This window comes from Jatropha curcas, chromosome 1, assembly GCF_041381405.1.
Source record: "Jatropha curcas cultivar XTBG-Jc1 chromosome 1, XTBG_Jcur_1.0, whole genome shotgun sequence".
Taxonomy (NCBI): domain Eukaryota; kingdom Viridiplantae; phylum Streptophyta; class Magnoliopsida; order Malpighiales; family Euphorbiaceae; genus Jatropha; species Jatropha curcas.
The window spans coordinates 24780029-24800210 of record NC_143151.1 but is presented as its reverse complement, the minus strand read 5'-3'; the positions used below and the strand labels follow the sequence as shown (position 1 = coordinate 24800210).

The window sequence follows — 20182 nt, the reverse complement described above, 5'->3', positions numbered from 1 at the left end:
CATGCATTTGTAGTTGGGCATTTTTAAAGCCAAGATGACCCTACTTCTATGTACCCATCCTTTTTATTGTGCCCGAAGACAAGGGTAATTTGGTTTCTTTCAAACTAGCATGCATTACTTATCCTATTATGTGATTGAACAAATGACAGATGGAGAAAGGTATTGATTGAAAAAAAGGGATACATGCTTAACGATAGGGCCAAACAAGGTGGTGTATATAAGTTATTCTTCAATTCATGTATGTTAATTTAGAGATTTAATTTCTTAGACTAGGTTCAAGGCTCCATCCATGAAGCAAATTAACAAAAAAATAGAATTTTTACTGAAACGAAACGTATTTCTGACATAACTGAGAAAAAAAAAATTTAATTTTTAATATTATTTAGGTAAATCAGTTACAACTGATCAAAGGTTTAGGTATTGTTCTTAGCAAATAATAATATTATTAGTCATATATAATACCATAATAACCAGCTGATAATTAATATAATAATCATTTTAATGGGATAAACCAAATGATAAAACATTCATTAAATATGCAATTAACCTTGCAATAATTATATAAATAAGTTCTTTTGCCTATAATATATAATTCAATCATTAATTGACATTTTAATAATTATTTATTAATTTTTATGAATTCTAAATTATTAATCACTTAAAAAATAAAGCTGAAAAAATGTAATTTTTTTTTGTTTTAACAAGTTTTAATTAGAGTAACATATAGTCCAAATATAAATATATAATAAAAATTTTTGAACTATAAACTATATGTCAAGCTATAATTAATGGGGCTCAAATTTTCAATCTTAAGTCAATTTTGTTATTAGTTGAATAAAATGCACTGCTAGATAACAATTGCATGATGAAAAACTAGTTTTTTGCAGGCCACCATAAGAGAGGAAACAGTAAATCAAATCATGAGAATACGTGTACAACAAGCAATAAATAATACATTATAGTAGTGGGTCTCAATATGAGGCCAACCTTTAATTGGAAAACAATTAGCATAGGTCCAATTCTTGTTGGTTCTGCAATCGAATGGTGTTTGAACATTAGAAGAAGTACTATATTGTCTATGAATATGATGGTTGGAAGCCTAAGATCAGAGAGGAAAATTTTTTCCATTTTAAGGACAAAGTCATCAAAGAAGAGAACAATTATTGTTGGACTAAAATCAGATAACTATGGCAGAGAAATGCTATTGAGATCACTTAATGTTGTAGTAAAGCCAGGGGATAATGTGCTAGCCATTCATGTTCAACAACCATTGGATAATTTTGATGCCAATACTTTTCATATGCATGAAGATCTCTGCAAGTCCAAGCAGGTATGGGGTTTTGACCTCTCCAAAATATGTGTTTATTTGTTGATTTTCTAATGGGGTTTAATTTTTATTTTACAATGCAGGTTGATTTTTTGATAAAAATATGCAATGGAAATTGTTTCATTTCTGAATTAAGCAATCAAGTACGTATAAACTTCGCAACCATTCTTGTGCTTGGATGCAACCTCTCGAGGTTTGAACTTGACACTTGACTACTATGCTATTCGCCGAATAGTTCATATAGACTTTTTTTGTTCCTATTGCAGGCCTAAAGATTCTGTAATCAGTAATTATCTAAAAGGGTTGCCTCCAACTTGCAGCCTCTTGATCATAAATAAGGTTGGGAAGATCATATTGGAGAGGCAAGGAACCTCACAGCAAGGCTCGTCTCAATCCTTTCATTCATCTTTATTATCAGAAGAAAGTCACTTTACTCCAAATTCTTCCTCGAGAGAAACACCAATCCAACAGATTTACAGTACAAAGAAGTACAGTTTAGCACAAAAGCTATTTCGAAAACTAGTACAGATAGAATCCGAGCGATCCATCAAGCTTTTCACATTACAAGACCTTAATTCAGCTACCGATAATTTCAGCCCTGACATGGTGATTGGAGAAGGTGGACATAGTAAGGTGTATCGTGCAAAACTGGAGGACGGCCGTCCTGCTGCTGTCAAGGTTCTTCAAAGGACACAGTTTTCAGCGGAGGATCTTCTCCGAGAAGTGGAGATTTTATCTAGCTTGAAGCATGAGAATATTGTTAGGATAATTGGGTATTGTGAAAATATGGATATAAATGCAGTTGTATATAATCTGCTAAAGGGAAGTTTAAACCAAAATCTGAAACAACTCAAGTGGAAGGAGCGAATGGGAGTTGCCATTGGCGTCGCGAAAGCACTGGATTATCTTCATCATTCTTTCAATCCTCCAATAATTCACAGAGATGTGAAGTCATCTAATATTCTCCTCTCTGACGACTGTCAACCACAAGTAAGTATTTATCTTGGTATATTAGAAATTTTTGAAAAGAATAAAGTACTGTCAAGATTTAGCCACAAAACTTCTGCAGTGGTTGAGTGACTTCTTATGCTACAAGATATTATCTTTAGGTCTCGTCTTCAAGGACAAAACTAGAAAATAAAATTTATATTTTTATAAGGAAATTCCTTTCTTTAATTCTGTGGGGACAACTCTCCAATTGAATCTATCTGCTCCCCTGTTGAACCGCTTCTGATTCGGGAAAACAAGTCGATAGGCAAGAGCTCGCGTTATCCAATCCTTATGCCAAACCTACTTCACCAAATTGTAAAGCTCGAAAGCCGGCCTTCCCTTCTATTCTATTAGTAAAGGGCTTTTCTTCGTCAAGTGTAAGTTCGATCGCATCTAGTTGTAAGCCATGCATAAAGAAGGGCAAAAGAAAGCCTAAAATATATATATCTAATACTATATATAAATGCGGGAAACGAGGCCTTATTGAGATTTTAGAAATCTTAAAATATATTTTTCAATAATTGATAATAATTTGAATTTTTAATAATTGACAAATTAGGATATTAAATTATTAATCAATTAAGTTTCTTTTAACTAATTGATTAAAAAAGTTTGCTATTATATTATTTTAATATTATTATTTTAACATATTATCCTAACTGAATTTTAAATCATTGATTAATGAGGATATTAATTTTTTCAAAAAACAGATTATTATCATAATTTTAAAATAAACTTTAAAATGCAAAAAAAAAATATCTATAAATTTTTTTTTCAGACGTCATAAAAAAATATATATCACTTTTAAAATTTTAAATTTTTTCTTTTAATATCTATTTATCTATATCTAAGTTTTTCAATTTTTTTTATTTACCTAAGTTTATCTCTTTTGTTTTAACATTAGAAAATTATATTTTATTAGTGAAAAGATATAATTTATAAAAATTATTTTTTAAATAAATACATATAGATAATTAAGCATTTCAAAATTTTTAAGTTTTAACTTTTATAATATTCCTTTTTCTATATGTTTGTGTAATTTGTTTGGATATATATTTTTAAAATGTAAATTTCAAATAGAATATACATAATTAAGCCTTCAGCATGTGAGATGATAAATAGTTGAAAATTTTAATTTTAAAAATATAAGAGTATTTTATTGTTATATCTATATACATTAAAAGATATTTATTAGGTATTATTATAGAATGGTACATATATAGTTATAATGAATTTTAGATAAATGACGATATAAATTGAACTGAAATGTATGTATGTACATACTGCCGTTTTTATTAATTAACTGTTATATTCAAATTAATCCCATATGAAATTTTGTTTTAACATTATAAAAATCTAAATAATATAAGACAAAAGTTATAATCAATATTTAATATTAAAAAATAAAAATGAGTATAAATAACAAGTAAAATTGAATAATGACATAAAAAATTGAACCAGTACGAATAACGAATATAGTTAACGTGCTAACACATGTCATAAAAAGACTAGTATGAAACAAAAAGAGAATATAGCAACTATTGATAACTTTCGATTGGTTCAAATTTAAGTACTGAAGTAACTAGTTCATGAAATAACAAACTGTAATTTTAAGTTCTGATTAAATTTACTGTATAATAGATATAAGACCCTAGTTTTACATTTTGAGGTTTAGACCTCCCTCAGTGGTCTAGAGTATCCTACAAATAAGAGACAGATCATAATTTATTTGAGAATGGCAATAAGGATTAACTTTTCCAAACTAAAAATTATCTTGTTTTTGTTTCTCAGCTCTCAGATTTTGGAGCAGCAATGTTTTATAATAAAACAGAGCAAATTTCAGAAAACATTAATGTTGTTGGAACATTTGGTTACTTGGCTCCAGAGTACGTGATGTATGGAAAGGTAGATGAGAAGATAGATGTGTATTCCTATGGGGTTGTACTTCTAGAACTTGTATCCGGTAAAGAGGCTATTCAAACAAATCAAAAGAAACAAGAAAGTTTAGTGCTATGGGTAATTTAAAAGCCATTTGTTTCACGTTAATTGAACAACAAAACAAAAGAAATTGTGTTCTTCATAGTTCTTAGCCTATCTGCCTCTTTGATTTGCAGGCAAGATCTTTAATTAATTCTGGTCTACCCGAATGCCTAATTGATCCTTGCCTGAGTGAAGATTATGTAGTAGAAGACATGAAAATGGTGATGTTTATAGCCCGCCTTTGCCTCATGCACTCATCTTCCAGGAGGCCAACGATGAAAATGGTAAGTTTCTATGCATAAATTCATTGTTAAATTTTTAAGGTACTAATGTTTTTATCCTAGTCCTCATCCATTCGGTAGATGGAATGGTAAGTTCTTCACTTTATGTTAGGATCCTTACAATAATTCTGTTTGGCATTCGATATATATATCTTTTTAATATATACGTATTTAACACATACATGAAATAGTGACAGAACACCTCCTTTATTAAAATCATAACAATTTTAACGCGCTGCAATACTAGAACAAGCAAACTACACACATAAGGAGCCATTGGACATTTCCTTTTAATTACTTATAAGATAGAGACATGACAAACTCTTATTAGAATCATGATAATTTTGATAAAATATACTAACCTATATATCTCACATACACGCACATTTTACAAGCGAAGTGGGATTATGAAAGACCTAGTTTAATATTATTTCATATATAATTAATATTGGACTCTTATTTTAAAGTTATTCCTAATTGAGTAAGGATACAAATTAAAGTGGGATAAGTTTTTGGTTTTTGCTTATTGATGTGTGAGTGTTGTGTGGAGGCTTTTGGCTATGGTTTATGAAGGAACCATTGTGTTGTTGTTGTATATTATGATGCTCAAAAAGTATATAGTTTAATTATATAAACTATATGTGAATTAATTATATACTAAAGAGGAAAATGAGAGATAAATAATCTATTTACTATGAGTAGTGTGTAGTAGCCATATGCGTGAATCAACTTGGGTAGAGTTAGGCTTATAGTTAATGGGTGCTTTGAGCATAGTTCAGTTTTTCGGTCCGGTTAATTAATTAGGCTTTGGTTTATAATTTTAGATAACTTCAATTTTGACTTTCGATTTGATAAAAGGAAATAACTAATACTGTCCAAAAACCGACTATTTCAGTTTAGTTCCAACTTGATTTAAAAAAAAAAAAAAAAAAAAAAAAGAATACTTAGTTTTTTATTTCACGAGTTCAGATCAGAATGAACCAACTAACCGATCGTGTATGCCTATTTGAGCATCATGTAATTGTTGTTAGTATGCCTCTGATGTCCTAAGAGGGTTCAAGGTGGAGGAATGTAAGCTCATGGGTATACCTATTACAACCAATTTAAAGCTAAGTAAAGAGGATGATGCTATGAAGGTGGATGAAAGCATGTATAGTAACTTAATTGGCAGCCTCCTATATGTCACAGCAAGCAAACCTAATATATTGTTTGTTATGAGTGTGCTTTCAAGATTCATACATTCACCTAAAGAGACACATTTTTCAGCTGCTAAAAGGATGCTTACATTGGAATTTTTTAGGATATTAAAAGGATGGTACATCAAAAGTACAATTAATCTTGGAATTTTTTTCTCCAAGATCTGTAGGTGAGAATTTGAAGTTGATTGGTTACTCTGATAGTGATTAGGGAGGCTGTGTTGAGATTCAAGAAGTACCTCAAGGTATTTATTCTCTTTAGGGTCTGGATATACCATTTGGAGTTCAAGAAAATAAGAAACTACTGCCCAATCAAGGGCAAAAATAGAGTACATTATTGTCGCCTTTACTGTAATCTATCTGTTTAAGAAAGTTACTGAAAGATTTAGGACAAACTGAAGGAACCATAATTATGTGTGATAATATTTCTGTTTTTTCAATCGGAAAGAATCTCGTTTTTTCATGGATGAACAAAGCACATCAAGATTAAATTTCACTTGATTATAGATGTTCAACAAACTAATGAAGTATTACTTATTCATTGTTCATTAGAAGAGCAATTAGCCGAGAAAGATTTGAAGCTTTAAGAAAAATGATAGGTGTTTGTCACCGAAATGCGAAGGAGGAGTATTGAAGTATGAGCATTTTAGTTTCTAACTCATAATAAAAATTTTTATTTTATTTTTAGTAGAAGTATGCAATAATAGATATTTTATTCTCCTAGTTTTTAATCTTACCTTCTCAGTTAGTTTTATCTGATAAGAAGTGGCACTAAAGTAGAAAAGTTGGTTAATTTTTTGTACATAAATTTTCAATTTTGAGTGAAATAAATATATTAGTTCTCCATTCACCTTTTAAACTCTTCTTAATTTCTTTAGTAGCTTTTTTCTTTTGTTTCAATAGTCGCTTCTATAGACCCACCTTCATTTTTCAAAATGTCATCGAATGTCTCTCTCTCTCTCTCTCTCTCTCTCTCTCTATCATCTGCAACACATGCTCTCTTTTTTCTCTTCCAATTACTCTATCTATTCTATTCAACAACTTAGGATAAGACCTGCCTACACCTGATATATGGTTGTCTCACACCTCATGCCAATCAAAAAAGGATTTTTTAAAAAATATTATTATTTTATCATTTTTTCCTAATGTATGATAAAAAATATCATTATCTTAACCAAAATATGTGATTGATTTAGTATATAGGTGGGCCCATAAATCTTTTCTAATAATTCATATTCATCTCCCTCTTTCTTTTTCTCTCTCATATACACACATGTATATATATGCAATGCTTCATCTCACTCAGAGAATAATTAGGTTTGCAAGAGCTTGAAGTTTTCTCTCTCTCATCTCGTGACCTATCCTTCACCTACTTGTCTATTTCTCAATGACTAATGTATAAATTTACTCTTGAACAATCATTGATTCTTCTAGTGGCCATTGAACTTTGCGGGTCTAATCATGGTCCTGGACTTTCAACTCCTTCCATAACCATGTCCTAAGCCACATAGAAAATGAAGAGTGTGCTTTCAATCGCATTTAGGTGCGAATATTGATTTTCTTTATTAGGTGAGTGTGCAACATTGCATGATCAATGTTAATGATTGTCAAACAGTTTAAAAAGCTTTTTTCTTTGCCAATTTCTCTCTCCAAAATCAATTTTAGAAACGATATCCATCTCTCCCCCTCTCTCAATTGATTTTATTTCTCCAACTAGAATTGATTTGAAAAGGGCAAGATTTGCGCAGGAATTAAAAAGTTTGGGCTATATTTTAAAGCTAGGTTTGTGTGAAATCAATTTGAAAGCTAGGGTTTTAGCAAAACATTTTCTTTCCTCTTAGTCTGCTTTTGAGTTGAAGAGTTTATTATACCAGATATCATTCATGACTCTGTTGTAATCTTCTCTTTCTTCCTCTTTATATAATTTCATTTCCTATTCATTTGCGTTTTGGCATTCTTTGATTTCATGTTTTCTACTTGAGTCTTGTTTTGAGTTCCTATCTTTTTTTATTATTTTCTTATTTAATTGATTTATTTATTTATTTTTGCTTTAGAATTTATCCATCTGGACATCTCATATCTTGGTGATGGCTCAAAATTTTTTAGTCTTTTGCATTGTGCCATCAAAATTTATTTTGAGGTGTACTTCAGTCAAGGCTATCAGGCAAGAAAATTGTGGTTGAGTGGTTCAAAGCAAATTTCTTTTGTACAGTCAAAATTTTTAATCAATGTGGATTAAATTTAAATATGCGTAGTATCATTAAAATCCACATCAATGCATGCGTAACTCACATGTTTTTTTTTTTTTTTTTTTTTTTTTTTTCAAGGGGCATGGTTACCGAATGATTTGTTAGTACAAGGTTATATATCAATAGAATCCTATAAAGTTCAAAGGACCATTAGAAGAATTAAGGATAGTTTATAAGTAAATTTATGCATTAGACCATTTCTCAACTCTTCTATTATAGATTATCACCCAATCAATGAACACTACAAATGATGTAAATTAATAATAGACGTCACTAATTCTATTTGAGTAAGTTAAAATTTTCATCGTTTTTTTATGGAAACTTTGATCCCATTTGTTTTTGAATTTATAATGTTAAGATTTGAGTATAGTATTATGGGTATTATACAATTGTACAAATGGTTGCACATACATGGGGGTGGATTTATTGATTTAAAGTATCCAACTCATATCTATGGATCAATCATTTTTTACTCAACCCAATTCGTTGAATATGTCCGAGAGTTGTGACAGGTTGGGTTGGATATATAGGTGTCACGACCCATTTCCATGGGCCGGACCGGCACTAGGGCCCAGGTAAGCTTAAGGCCCCCGAGGCCCGTAGTAAGCCTGAAACGCTACAAATTTGTTATCTCAATAAAATTTTAAACATTTACAAATTTCCCTGCTTACAATACACTATAGTTATAATACAGGCTCACAGAATTATTCCATCTATAATAATACACAACTTAAAAGTATACAAGTTCTATAACTGCGGAGTTTACTGACGGATGTATACATATAAGTCTTCGGACAATTATCTATTTAATTGATCAATACTAAAATTAGCGAATTTCTTTTTAACGGCGAAGAGCAGAGTTATAACTGGGATTTAGAAAATGCTACTTCCTGAAAGAATTGAACAAAAGGGATGTGAGTTTATTAATGAATAATAATTATTGCACAACACACACATTCACACATTTGTATAAATATATCAACCTAGTCATCCGACTAGGTATATGCTCACACAGCCAGTCACACAAATGGCATATCACCAGCACTCACAATTATTAACATCTTCATATAATCACATCACGTGGAAATTAGTCAGTGGCGTCACCTAAACCCCCGACGAGCCGTCCTCTCAAACAGCCCATCCTCTCAAACATGTGCACCCGGGGAGCCAATCCCCCATATCTAGCCGACCGGTCTAATCCTCACTTGACCAGTCCTCTCAATATTTTATTTTACATTCTCTCTTTTCTTTTCCATCTCATCAACATCATTTCATCAATTCATCAGGTGCACACGGGGGCGCCGATCTCCCATTTACCCGGCCGACGGTCCAATTTCACAATTCATCATAATCAGGATCCATGCTTTATCGACCGTCCTCACAAACCCATGGTGACCCACTTCATCCCAATTCCACACAAGCAAAGCACAGCAATATCACAACACAATTAATCAAACATTGCAAACAAATGCAGACATATTATTCAATTGGACATCGTAATGCAATGCACAATTAAACATCCAAAATCAATGCAAATAAATAAATAAATAAATAATAGAATTGACAATAAACAACGATAATAAAATAAATAACAATAATAACAATAATAATGCAAATAAATAACTAAATATATAAATAATGAAATGAATAATAAAGATAATAAATAATTAGAGCACCGGATTTATTATGTACCAAATTATAGAACTAATCTAAATAAACTTATTTATTATGTTGTTAATTAAAATTTAGTTTAATTTCTGTCAAAATTTCGGCAGCACCTCCCCTAAAAATTGGACTATCTACCTGCTCACATATCACAATATCATTATATCTTTATCAATCAAAGCACACAGCCCATCCGTCGGGCAAGCAATCAATTTATTCTCCCTTCCTCCAACTAAGTAACAAAATAATTATTATTTAACCATCTATACAAAACCTTAGCTTTACTTAATACATGATTTCAACATTGATACAAATTAGTTTACTACTAATACAAAAATATTCATAGCTTTACTAAGATTAAACAAATAAGTAAATAAATACGCGATTAAATGAAAATGGTTATTTGTTTAATCTCCACATCCTACTTCTTTAAACTATTCGATCTTATATACCTTCAATAATCATACAAAGTTATGGCTCATATTTCTTTGACCAACATTAACTAGGATCTTATGTAACAACTTAATAATCCGTGAATCACTATCCTCACCAAGCAAGATTATAGGAAACGTCCTATTTAAATTATCTATTAAGCATAACTAAATAGGTATACTCTAGCTAATCAAGTCTTAGCACGAATTGAATTTGTAACTCAATACACTATAGCCTTTGCTACTCATTAAGCAAAATTTAACCAAAATAACTAAACTAGCTGCTGCCTCAACAGTAATTAAAAATTCATATATATGAACTTAATTAAACCGAAAACTACAATTTCTCTAATCACAAGTTGTTGCCATCTATCCAATTCTTAGCCTATAAATAAAAATTACCTCAATAACACCAAATCACCCACTAAATCACAAAATTCATGAAATATACTAGAAAAGGTTGAGAATTTATTTACAAAAGACTATAAATGTTCATATATTTTCAAGTTAATCCAATAAGTTAATCTCTTGTTATTCAATTTAGTCTATTAAATAATTCAATTAATTCTTTATATATAAAAATTGAGAACTGAGTTTTAGAACGTACCCATTGGGAATCGGGCGACGATTCCATGATCAGCGCGAAGGGAAGAGGATTCTGTCTCTCGGGGCCTCGCCGGAGTGCCGTCGGCCGGTCACCGGACCGCCGCCGGCCGGCCGCCGTGCACGGTGGCCGGAAAAGCTAAACCGCCCAGAAAATTGCAAGGTCACCACCACCTGACTCCAATTTTCGCGAGGAGTCCAAATCTACCATCGGTTTGATGAGGCAGTGGCTTGTTTGGCCGGATCGACCTCCACAGCCACCTTCAAGCCGCCATCCATGGTGGTTCATCAAAACTCAAGCAAAATCACGTACCAATGGAGGGGAATTGTTCACGTGGAGGAGAGGAGTCAATCGAGACCTTCAGTTCACCTTGAGCCCGTCGGAAATGGCGAGAAGTCGCCGGAGATCGAAGAGTATGACTGTCGGAGGAGATGGTCTCGATTCGCGCCGCTGGAGGTCCAATCGGAGCGAGGGGAAGTTGGAAACGTGACCAGCATCGCCGGAAGAACCGATCGCCGCCTTCATCTTGTTGAGCGGTGGCCGGAAACGCGAAGGAGAGGGAGAGGAGAGACTGTCGCGCGCGCCAGGAAGAAGAAGGGAAAAAGAAGGAGAGAAAAGAAAGGAAAAAGAAAAGGAAGGAAGGAAAGTGGGCTGGGCCATTCCGGTTCGATTCGAACCGGTTCGGTCCGATTAGTGATCTGATCTCATTTGTTCGGTTTTCGAGTTTTTCCTATTATTCGTGTGGTTTTCGATAAATCGATTAAATTTCCAGGTCCGGTTTGATTTATTTTAATTATTTTTATTATGTTTTGCAACCTTTCCTCCACTTACTTAATAATACAAGTATTAATAGTAATGATTTTTAATTTAGAATAATTAATTCATATATATATATATAATAGATTAATCCTGGTGTTTCACGTTATTCTCGAAAATTTTTAACTGTCCTCAAATCGAAAATTCCCGAATGAACTGTTTTGGGCTTAGGCCCAATTCGAAAATTTGGGCTCGAATTGGGACTATGTTACAATTGCAACCCACGCGGCCAAAATTTGCGATTTTTGATTTAATAAAAATTTAAAAGTTTTGAAAATAAAAATTCAGGGTGTTTCAATCTCCCCCCCTTAAGACAATTCGTCCTCGAATTGAAATCTAGTAGGAGAGAGTAAGAATGAACACACAAAGAATTTCAAAGCCATAAGAAATTACTTCCAACACCAAGGGCACATCTCGAGAGTACATAATGTGAACCTAGGAAGGAAAAGGGTCAAGTATTCCAATTGTAATTCTCTCGCCAACCATCATTTTTAGTGCCACCTAGCTAACAGTCACAAGAATTTGAGTTTATTACCTAAATCTCCAATCATTATCTTTAGACAGCTACTGAACTCTTTAGAAAATCTTTCTTGAATAAAAATTTGACAATAAAATCAGGTTTAACAGAAAAGTACATATCATATATCATAGATTTTTCTCAAAATTATGTAACTTCATTTGAAAATTTAAATTTTATTAGACATTCTTCTGTGAAGGCCAAACATAATTTACAAAGGCAAACAATTGTAATTATGATTTACCTACAATCATAAGAATTAACTCGTTCAATTCACATGTGTTATTTAATAAAACCCTTAGTAATCAAAACTTTTGAAAACTTGTTGCTTTACTTCAAAACTATAGGCAAAATCATCTGTAATTTCCGCTATCCATTATATCACAGGCCGCTTCGAAATAACTGTTTTTATTTCTCATTTATGCAAATTCGATTGTCTCTATAATATCTTTACTATAGATTAGTTCATCTGTTATACAGCTCCTAAATCACTGCATCCCTTAGCTATCTGAATCCTGTGAGAATTTTCACTCCTTCCACTTAATCACCAACTTCTCTTTCCAACGCTTATTCCTTATGTCGCCTTAATATTCATCACGAAAATTTAACTTTCATAATAATATCTCTTAGTAATTCGCACTTCCGTTCTCAACCTAAATCTCATCTGATAACCTTTCATTTTACTAATGTTGCCTAATCACCAATAATTTAACTTAGTATTTATTACCTATCTTAAATATTCACCTTTATCTGATACCTATCAACACTGATTTTTCAACTGAATTTTGTTAATTCTCAACCTAATACTACCTTACCATCCAAATATTACATTAAGTTGATCTCAATAACTCCTCATTGTCCAGTTTATATTTACTACTAACCTCTCACTTCCTGTTCATGGCCTAGATTAGAATTTACAACCCACGGTTCTAACATTTTAATTAGAACCTTAATTAAACAAAGGTTCAATTCTCTACGTGGAATTATTAACTCAAGATTCGCATCTACTTATCACTACCTTACGTCAATTTCACATTCAACTTACCTATTTGTTACCTATTATGTCTTACCCTTAAACTATCCAAGTTCATTTCTATTGTTATCTTCCTCACTTATACATTAAACAATCACATACTCCAAATCTAATTGCCACTTAACTTCTATACCAAAATCGACTACCCAACATTTCCAGCGTTCATGTTCTGAACTTGAATCTAACTGTCTACTTACTTATTATTATCTCCACCAGTCTTATTCTTCTTTTTCCAAACTTCTTTCAAAATTTTACTATCCTAGTAACCATTTCATTTTATGATCTAATCCCATTGGCCCGTAATATAAATAGACAGCTTCCAAAAATAATTTTCTAAATAAATAATCAATTTCAATTTATTTATCATAACACAATTTGAATTCAAAATTAAAATGGGGGTTTAAATTTAAAATTTTAGGTAGATAAAATGAAAACAAAAACAAAAATAAAAAGTTTATATTTTTGAACAAACTCTAAAGAAATTCAGTAGCTGTGTTGAAAACTAGACACAAATTTCTAATTGCCCCAAAGTTATTATTTCTGTTCATGAATCTACCATACCAATGAAAATCCTATTTATTCTCTACACTATTCTACTCACTGACAGGAATAGAGTTCACATGAAAAATAGTGTACTGGGTGATCAGGCCAATCCACTACCTTCAGGTATTACTCTATTCCCTATAGTCTATTGATCTACACAATAGGTGTGGATTTTCCCACCTCATAGGGTCTAGTGCGTCCACCATCCCTAGAGAGGAAAATCACAAGTTTCCTTCCTTATGTTGGTTACGGCCGATCCCAACATAAAGAAATTCCTATACTCCGCAGTTGTGTCCTAGAACCCTAACCTAAGCTCTGATACCAACTTTGTCACGACCCATTTCCATGGGCCGGACCGGCACTAGGGCCCAGGTAAGCTTAAGGCCCCCGAGGCCCGTAGTAAGCCTGAAACGCTACAAATTTGCTATCTCAATAAAATTTTAAACATTTACAAATTTCCCTGCTTACAATACACTATAGTTATAATACAGGCTCACAGAATTATTCCATCTATAATAATACACAACTTAAAAGTATACAAGTTCTATAACTGCGGAGTTTACTGACGGATGTATACATATAAGTCTTCGGACAATTATCTATTTAATTGATCAATACTAAAATTAGCGAATTTCTTTTTAGCGGCGAAGAGCAGAGTTATAACTGGGATTTAGAAAATGCTACTTCCTGAAAGAATTGAACAAAAGGGATGTGAGTTTATTAATGAATAATAATTATTGCACAACACACACATTCACACATTTGTATAAATATATCAACCTAGTCATCCGACTAGGTATATACTCACACAGCCAGTCACACAAATGGCATATCACCAGCACTCACAATTATTAACATCTTCATATAATCACATCACGTGGAAATTAGTCAGTGGCGTCACCTAAACCCCCGACGAGCCGTCCTCTCAAACAGCCCATCCTCTCAAACATGTGCACCCGGGGAGCCAATCCCCCATATCTGGCCGACCGGTCTAATCCTCACTTGACCAGTCCTCTCAATATTTTATTTTACATTCTCTCTTTTCTTTTCCATCTCATCAACATCATTTCATCAATTCATCAGGTGCACACGGGGGCGCCGATCTCCCATTTACCCGGCCGACGGTCCAATTTCACAATTCATCATAATCAGGATCCATGCTTTATCGACCGTCCTCACAAACCCATGGTGACCCACTTCATCCCAATTCCACACAAGCAAAGCACAGCAATATCACAACACAATTAATCAAACATTGCAAACAAATGCAGACATATTATTCAATTGGACATCGTAATGCAATGCACAATTAAACATCCAAAATCAATGCAAATAAATAAATAAATAAATAATAGAATTGACAATAAACAACGATAATAAAATAAATAACAATAATAACAATAATAATGCAAATAAATAACTAAATATATAAATAATGAAATGAATAATAAAGATAATAAATAATTAGAGCACCGGATTTATTATGTACCAAATTATAGAACTAATCTAAATAAACTTATTTATTATGTTGTTAATTAAAATTTAGTTTAATTTCTGTCAAAATTTCGGCAGCACCTCCCCTAAAAATTGGACTATCTACCTGCTCACATATCACAATATCATTATATCTTTATCAATCAAAGCACACAGCCCATCCGTCGGGCAAGCAATCAATTTATTCTCCCTTCCTCCAACTAAGTAACAAAATAATTATTATTTAACCATCTATACAAAACCTTAGCTTTACTTAATACATGATTTCAACATTGATACAAATTAGTTTACTACTAATACAAAAATATTCATAGCTTTACTAAGATTAAACAAATAAGTAAATAAATACGCGATTAAATGAAAATGGTTATTTGTTTAATCTCCACATCCTACTTCTTTAAACTATCCGATCTTATATACCTTCAATAATCATACAAAGTTATGGCTCATATTTCTTTGACCAACATTAACTAGGATCTTATGTAACAACTTAATAATCCGTGAATCACTATCCTCACCAAGCAAGATTATAGGAAACGTCCTATTTAAATTATCTATTAAGCATAACTAAATAGGTATACTCTAGCTAATCAAGTCTTAGCACGAATTGAATTTGTAACTCAATACACTATAGCCTTTGCTACTCATTAAGCAAAATTTAACCAAAATAACTAAACTAGCTGCTGCCTCAACAGTAATTAAAAATTCATATATATGAACTTAATTAAACCGAAAACTACAATTTCTCTAATCACAAGTTGTTGCCATCTATCCAATTCTTAGCCTATAAATAAAAATTACCTCAATAACACCAAATCACCCACTAAATCACAAAATTCATGAAATATACTAGAAAAGGTTGAGAATTTATTTACAAAAGACTATAAATGTTCATATATTTTCAAGTTAATCCAATAAGTTAATCTCTTGTTATTCAATTTAGTCTATTAAATAATTCAATTAATTCTTTATATATAAAAATTGAGAACTGAGTTTTAGAACGTACCCATTGGGAATCGGGCGACGATTCCATGATCAGCGCGAAGGGAAGAGGATTCTGTCTCTCGGGGCCTCGCCGGAGTGCCGTCGGCCGGTCACCGGACCGCCGCCGGCCGGCCGCCGTGCACGGTGGCCGGAAAAGCTAAACCGCCCAGAAAATTGCAAGGTCACCACCACCTGACTCCAATTTTCGCGAGGAGTCCAAATCTACCATCGGTTTGATGAGGCAGTGGCTCGTTTGGCCGGATCGACCTCCACAGCCACCTTCAAGCCGCCATCCATGGTGGTTCATCAAAACTCAAGCAAAATCACGTACCAATGGAGGGGAATTGTTCACGTGGAGGAGAGGAGTCAATCGAGACCTTCAGTTCACCTTGAGCCCGTCGGAAATGGCGAGAAGTCGCCGGAGATCGAAGAGTATGACTGTCGGAGGAGATGGTCTCGATTCGCGCCGCTGGAGGTCCAATCGGAGCGAGGGGAAGTTGGAAACGTGACCAGCATCGCCAGAAGAACCGATCGCCGCCTTCATCTTGTTGAGCGGTGGCCGGAAACGCGAAGGAGAGGGAGAGGAGAGACTGTCGCGCGCGCCAGGAAGAAGAAGGGAAAAAGAAGGAGAGAAAAGAAAGGAAAAAGAAAAGGAAGGAAGGAAAGTGGGCTGGGCCATTCCGGTTCGATTCGAACCGGTTCGGTCCGATTAGTGATCTGATCTCATTTGTTCGGTTTTCGAGTTTTTCCTATTATTCGTGTGGTTTTCGATAAATCGATTAAATTTCCAGGTCCGGTTTGATTTATTTTAATTATTTTTATTATGTTTTGCAACCTTTCCTCCACTTACTTAATAATACAAGTATTAATAGTAATGATTTTTAATTTAGAATAATTAATTCATATATATATATATATATAATAGATTAATCCTGGTGTTTCACGTTATTCTCGAAAATTTTTAACTGTCCTCAAATCGAAAATTCCCGAATGAACTGTTTTGGGCTTAGGCCCAATTCGAAAATTTGGGCTCGAATTGGGACTATGTTACAATTGCAACCCACGCGGCCAAAATTTGCGATTTTTGATTTAATAAAAATTTAAAAGTTTTGAAAATAAAAATTCAGGGTGTTTCAATAGGGGTTCAGCATAAACCCGTTGGTCAGTTAAATAATAAATATTGAAAATAATTTTAAATAAAATATAACTATTTAAGTGGAATAACTAATAAATTAAATTAAGTATACTTGGAAATATGATTGTATAATAATTTTCACAAATTATAATATATTTTAATAACCACCATTTAAAATAAATTTCTTAATAATAATAATAATAATAAATAACAATAAAAAATTAGCTTTCCTAAGAAAGACAATCAAAAAAATTAAAAATATTTAGTACCGTAGTTGTACAATAAGTTTTAAACTGCAATATATGTTAGTAACAGCGTTTCAAAAGCAATTTCTACTTAAAAAGAAAACGACAATTTAAAAGGTATATTAAATGTGTAAGTCATTTATTTATCATCCTCAAAATTATAAATCAAATTAAATTAATTGAAATAATTCACGATTACACACGTGCACTCACTCGTACGCGCGCATACACACATGGATAACGTAAAGATTGACTCAGTATGAAATTTTAATTATTTAAAAAGTTCAGAGTAAAATCGGTGGTCAGATCTTTAAGTTTGAACCAAAGTTAGAAATGGACTATTAAAGTAGGATTTATCTTGGATTTAAAAATTCATTTTGGTTTCCATTTCATTTCCAGAAGGAACAGAACACATATGTCCTTATTTTTCTAATTAACAAGTAAATGTGCATATTTTATGTTGTTGTGTTTGAGCAGATATTGAGGTTATTTGAAGAGCGAAAGCTTTGGCAAAAATTGCAGAGAGAAAGAGATGAAACTTACCCATGGAGTCATAATGACTTTTATACTAATACTACCCTTTCTATGGATGAGTTGTGTGATGAAATATTATTACTTGGAGTGGCAGATTACTGAGTATTTGAGTTTATCCATGTCTTGTATTGAATAAAAAGCCTTCTTTATACCATATTTGACTATGAAAAATAAGGACGCTTTAGAATTTAGATTGAAAATTTTCCAACAACATTTTCCATATTTAGTACTCTTTGTTGTATGATTAAAGTGTGTTGCTACATATATAAATTTGTTGGTTTTAAACCATTTTCCTATCCTAAAAAAGGGCTAACTTTTGTAATTTCTTCTTGTTGGCATTATATCTCTCATTCTTGTATGCATTATAGTGTTATTTTTCTTGAGCTATATCTATAGAAAGTACCAGAAGGAAAATTATTATACCAGAAGGTTTGATTAATATATCATATGAAGTTTATAAATATTACATACGAACGAATATATAATTTAACCCCTAAAGTTTAACAGAAATATCTTGTGGCACCATAAACCTTAAAATCAACCTTATAAAATCTTAATTTCACTTTTTATAATAATCTCACTGTCACAGGAGGTCACCCATCCTGAGAACCTATGACATCCCGACCCGGCAAAGCGATCCTAAGAGGGAGGGTAGAGCGAAGCTCTTGGCTAGCTTCTAGGATGGCAGGTTAGCTGGGGTAGTGGAATGCGGGACATAGGAATGAATCAAATCATATATCAAAAAGGGAAAACTAATCATTAGATGCACCTTTTGGTGGAGTGGCTGGAGAGTTGGAAGAACTCCAGGGTTAAGCGTGCTCGATTAACAGAAATCTTAGGATGGGTGACCTCCTGGGAAGTTTCCCATTTCACCTACGGGACAAAACCGTGCGGGTCTTGCCATCTTATATAGGCGATTTGGCTTGATCCAAAGCGGACAATTCCTCTGGTGATTAGAGTCGGGTGTGACACTCACACCTTGTCATGCTAGTAATAACAATGTTTAAGGTTTTTGGCTTTTATCTATAAAATATTGATTTAATATGTAGTTAGTACAACTTTTAAAATAATATTTTCATACTTTTCAACTATTCGATAAGTGTTTAATCGATTTAATTTTATCAGTTAAGGTGTTCAATAGATTAATTAAAGTATTTAATAAGTGCAATTTTATAAGTTGAAGTGTCTAATAGGTTAAAGTGAAATTTGAGAGTGCCACTAGTTTTTTCTCTCTCTAATAAGAGTGACTTTATGTATTGAGCCTCTCTCTCTCTCTCTCTCTCTCTCTCTCTCTCTCTCTCTCTCTCTCTCTATATATATATATATATATATATATATATATATATATATATATATATATATATATATATATGGGTAAATGATCAAAAAATCCTAAACTATGGTCATTTTCGCAAATTTAACCAATTCTTTTAATTTTAACAATTGTAGCAGTGAACTTATTTATTCATTGCAATTATACCCTCCATACTATATCCATTATGAAATTGCTAATGTTGTCATTAGTGGAACCCACATTTTGACACATCAACACCACATCACCGTGCAAAGCCTGAACTTCGTCTGTTTTTACAATTTTAGCTAATTCTTTTTTCTTTTTTTAATTTTGAGAATATCATATGAATTGTTTCACAGTATTTGTATATGGCAGAAAAAAAAATACCTCCCTAAATTATAGTCATATTTACACATGTTTCCTTCAACGTTTTAAGACTAACACACGCCTCTTAAATTAACAGTCCGTTACACAACTACCTCCTTCCGTTAATCTACTTTTCTATTAGTCTACCTCATAAATTAAGGTCAAAGGAAAGAGAAAAAAATAAAAGACAATTCTACCCTTACAGAATTAGATAATTGGACCGGTTCAACCAAAACCATAAAAAATTATTGAACCAAACCAAAAACCTTCTAGAATTAGCTAATTGAACCAAAACCACAAAAAAGACTTTTCCTTTCTCGTGGGTAACGCGATCTGAGATTGCAAGCTTTGGTCTAGCGTCAATTTAGATAGACGTTTTTCTTTTCCCTTTATATATCCATACTTATCACATAAGTAATTATAGTTTAATCATGTAAAGTAATTAATATATTATACAAAAGTAAGAATTTAATTTCAAGATACTAAAATAATATTATA

General features: G+C 32.4%; 1 protein-coding gene and 1 long non-coding RNA gene across 3 annotated transcripts; one reads left to right on the top strand and one right to left on the bottom strand.

The window, feature by feature from the left end:
• Positions 1-959: 959 nt before the first annotated feature.
• Positions 960-18224, top strand: LOC105641054 (protein kinase STUNTED). Of its 2 annotated transcripts, XM_089725440.1 has the most exons (6): positions 962-1330; positions 1411-1520; positions 1594-2317; positions 4109-4333; positions 4432-4581; positions 17968-18224. In XM_089725440.1, exons 1-6 carry the CDS (start codon positions 977-979, stop codon positions 18124-18126), a joined length of 1722 nt encoding a protein of 573 aa, XP_089581566.1. In that variant the 5' UTR covers positions 962-976; the 3' UTR covers positions 18127-18224. The 2 variants fall into 2 exon arrangements, with proteins under 2 accessions (XP_089581569.1, XP_089581566.1); XM_089725443.1 differs by lacking the exon at positions 4109-4333 and having other exon boundaries at positions 960-1330.
• Positions 14053-16865, bottom strand: LOC149499206 (uncharacterized). The gene is made up of 2 exons (XR_016319889.1): positions 16133-16865; positions 14053-14319 (listed from the first exon to the last, which is right to left on the bottom strand). It is a non-coding gene; the product is annotated as an uncharacterized LOC149499206 (long non-coding RNA).
• Positions 18225-20182: the final 1958 nt, after the last annotated feature.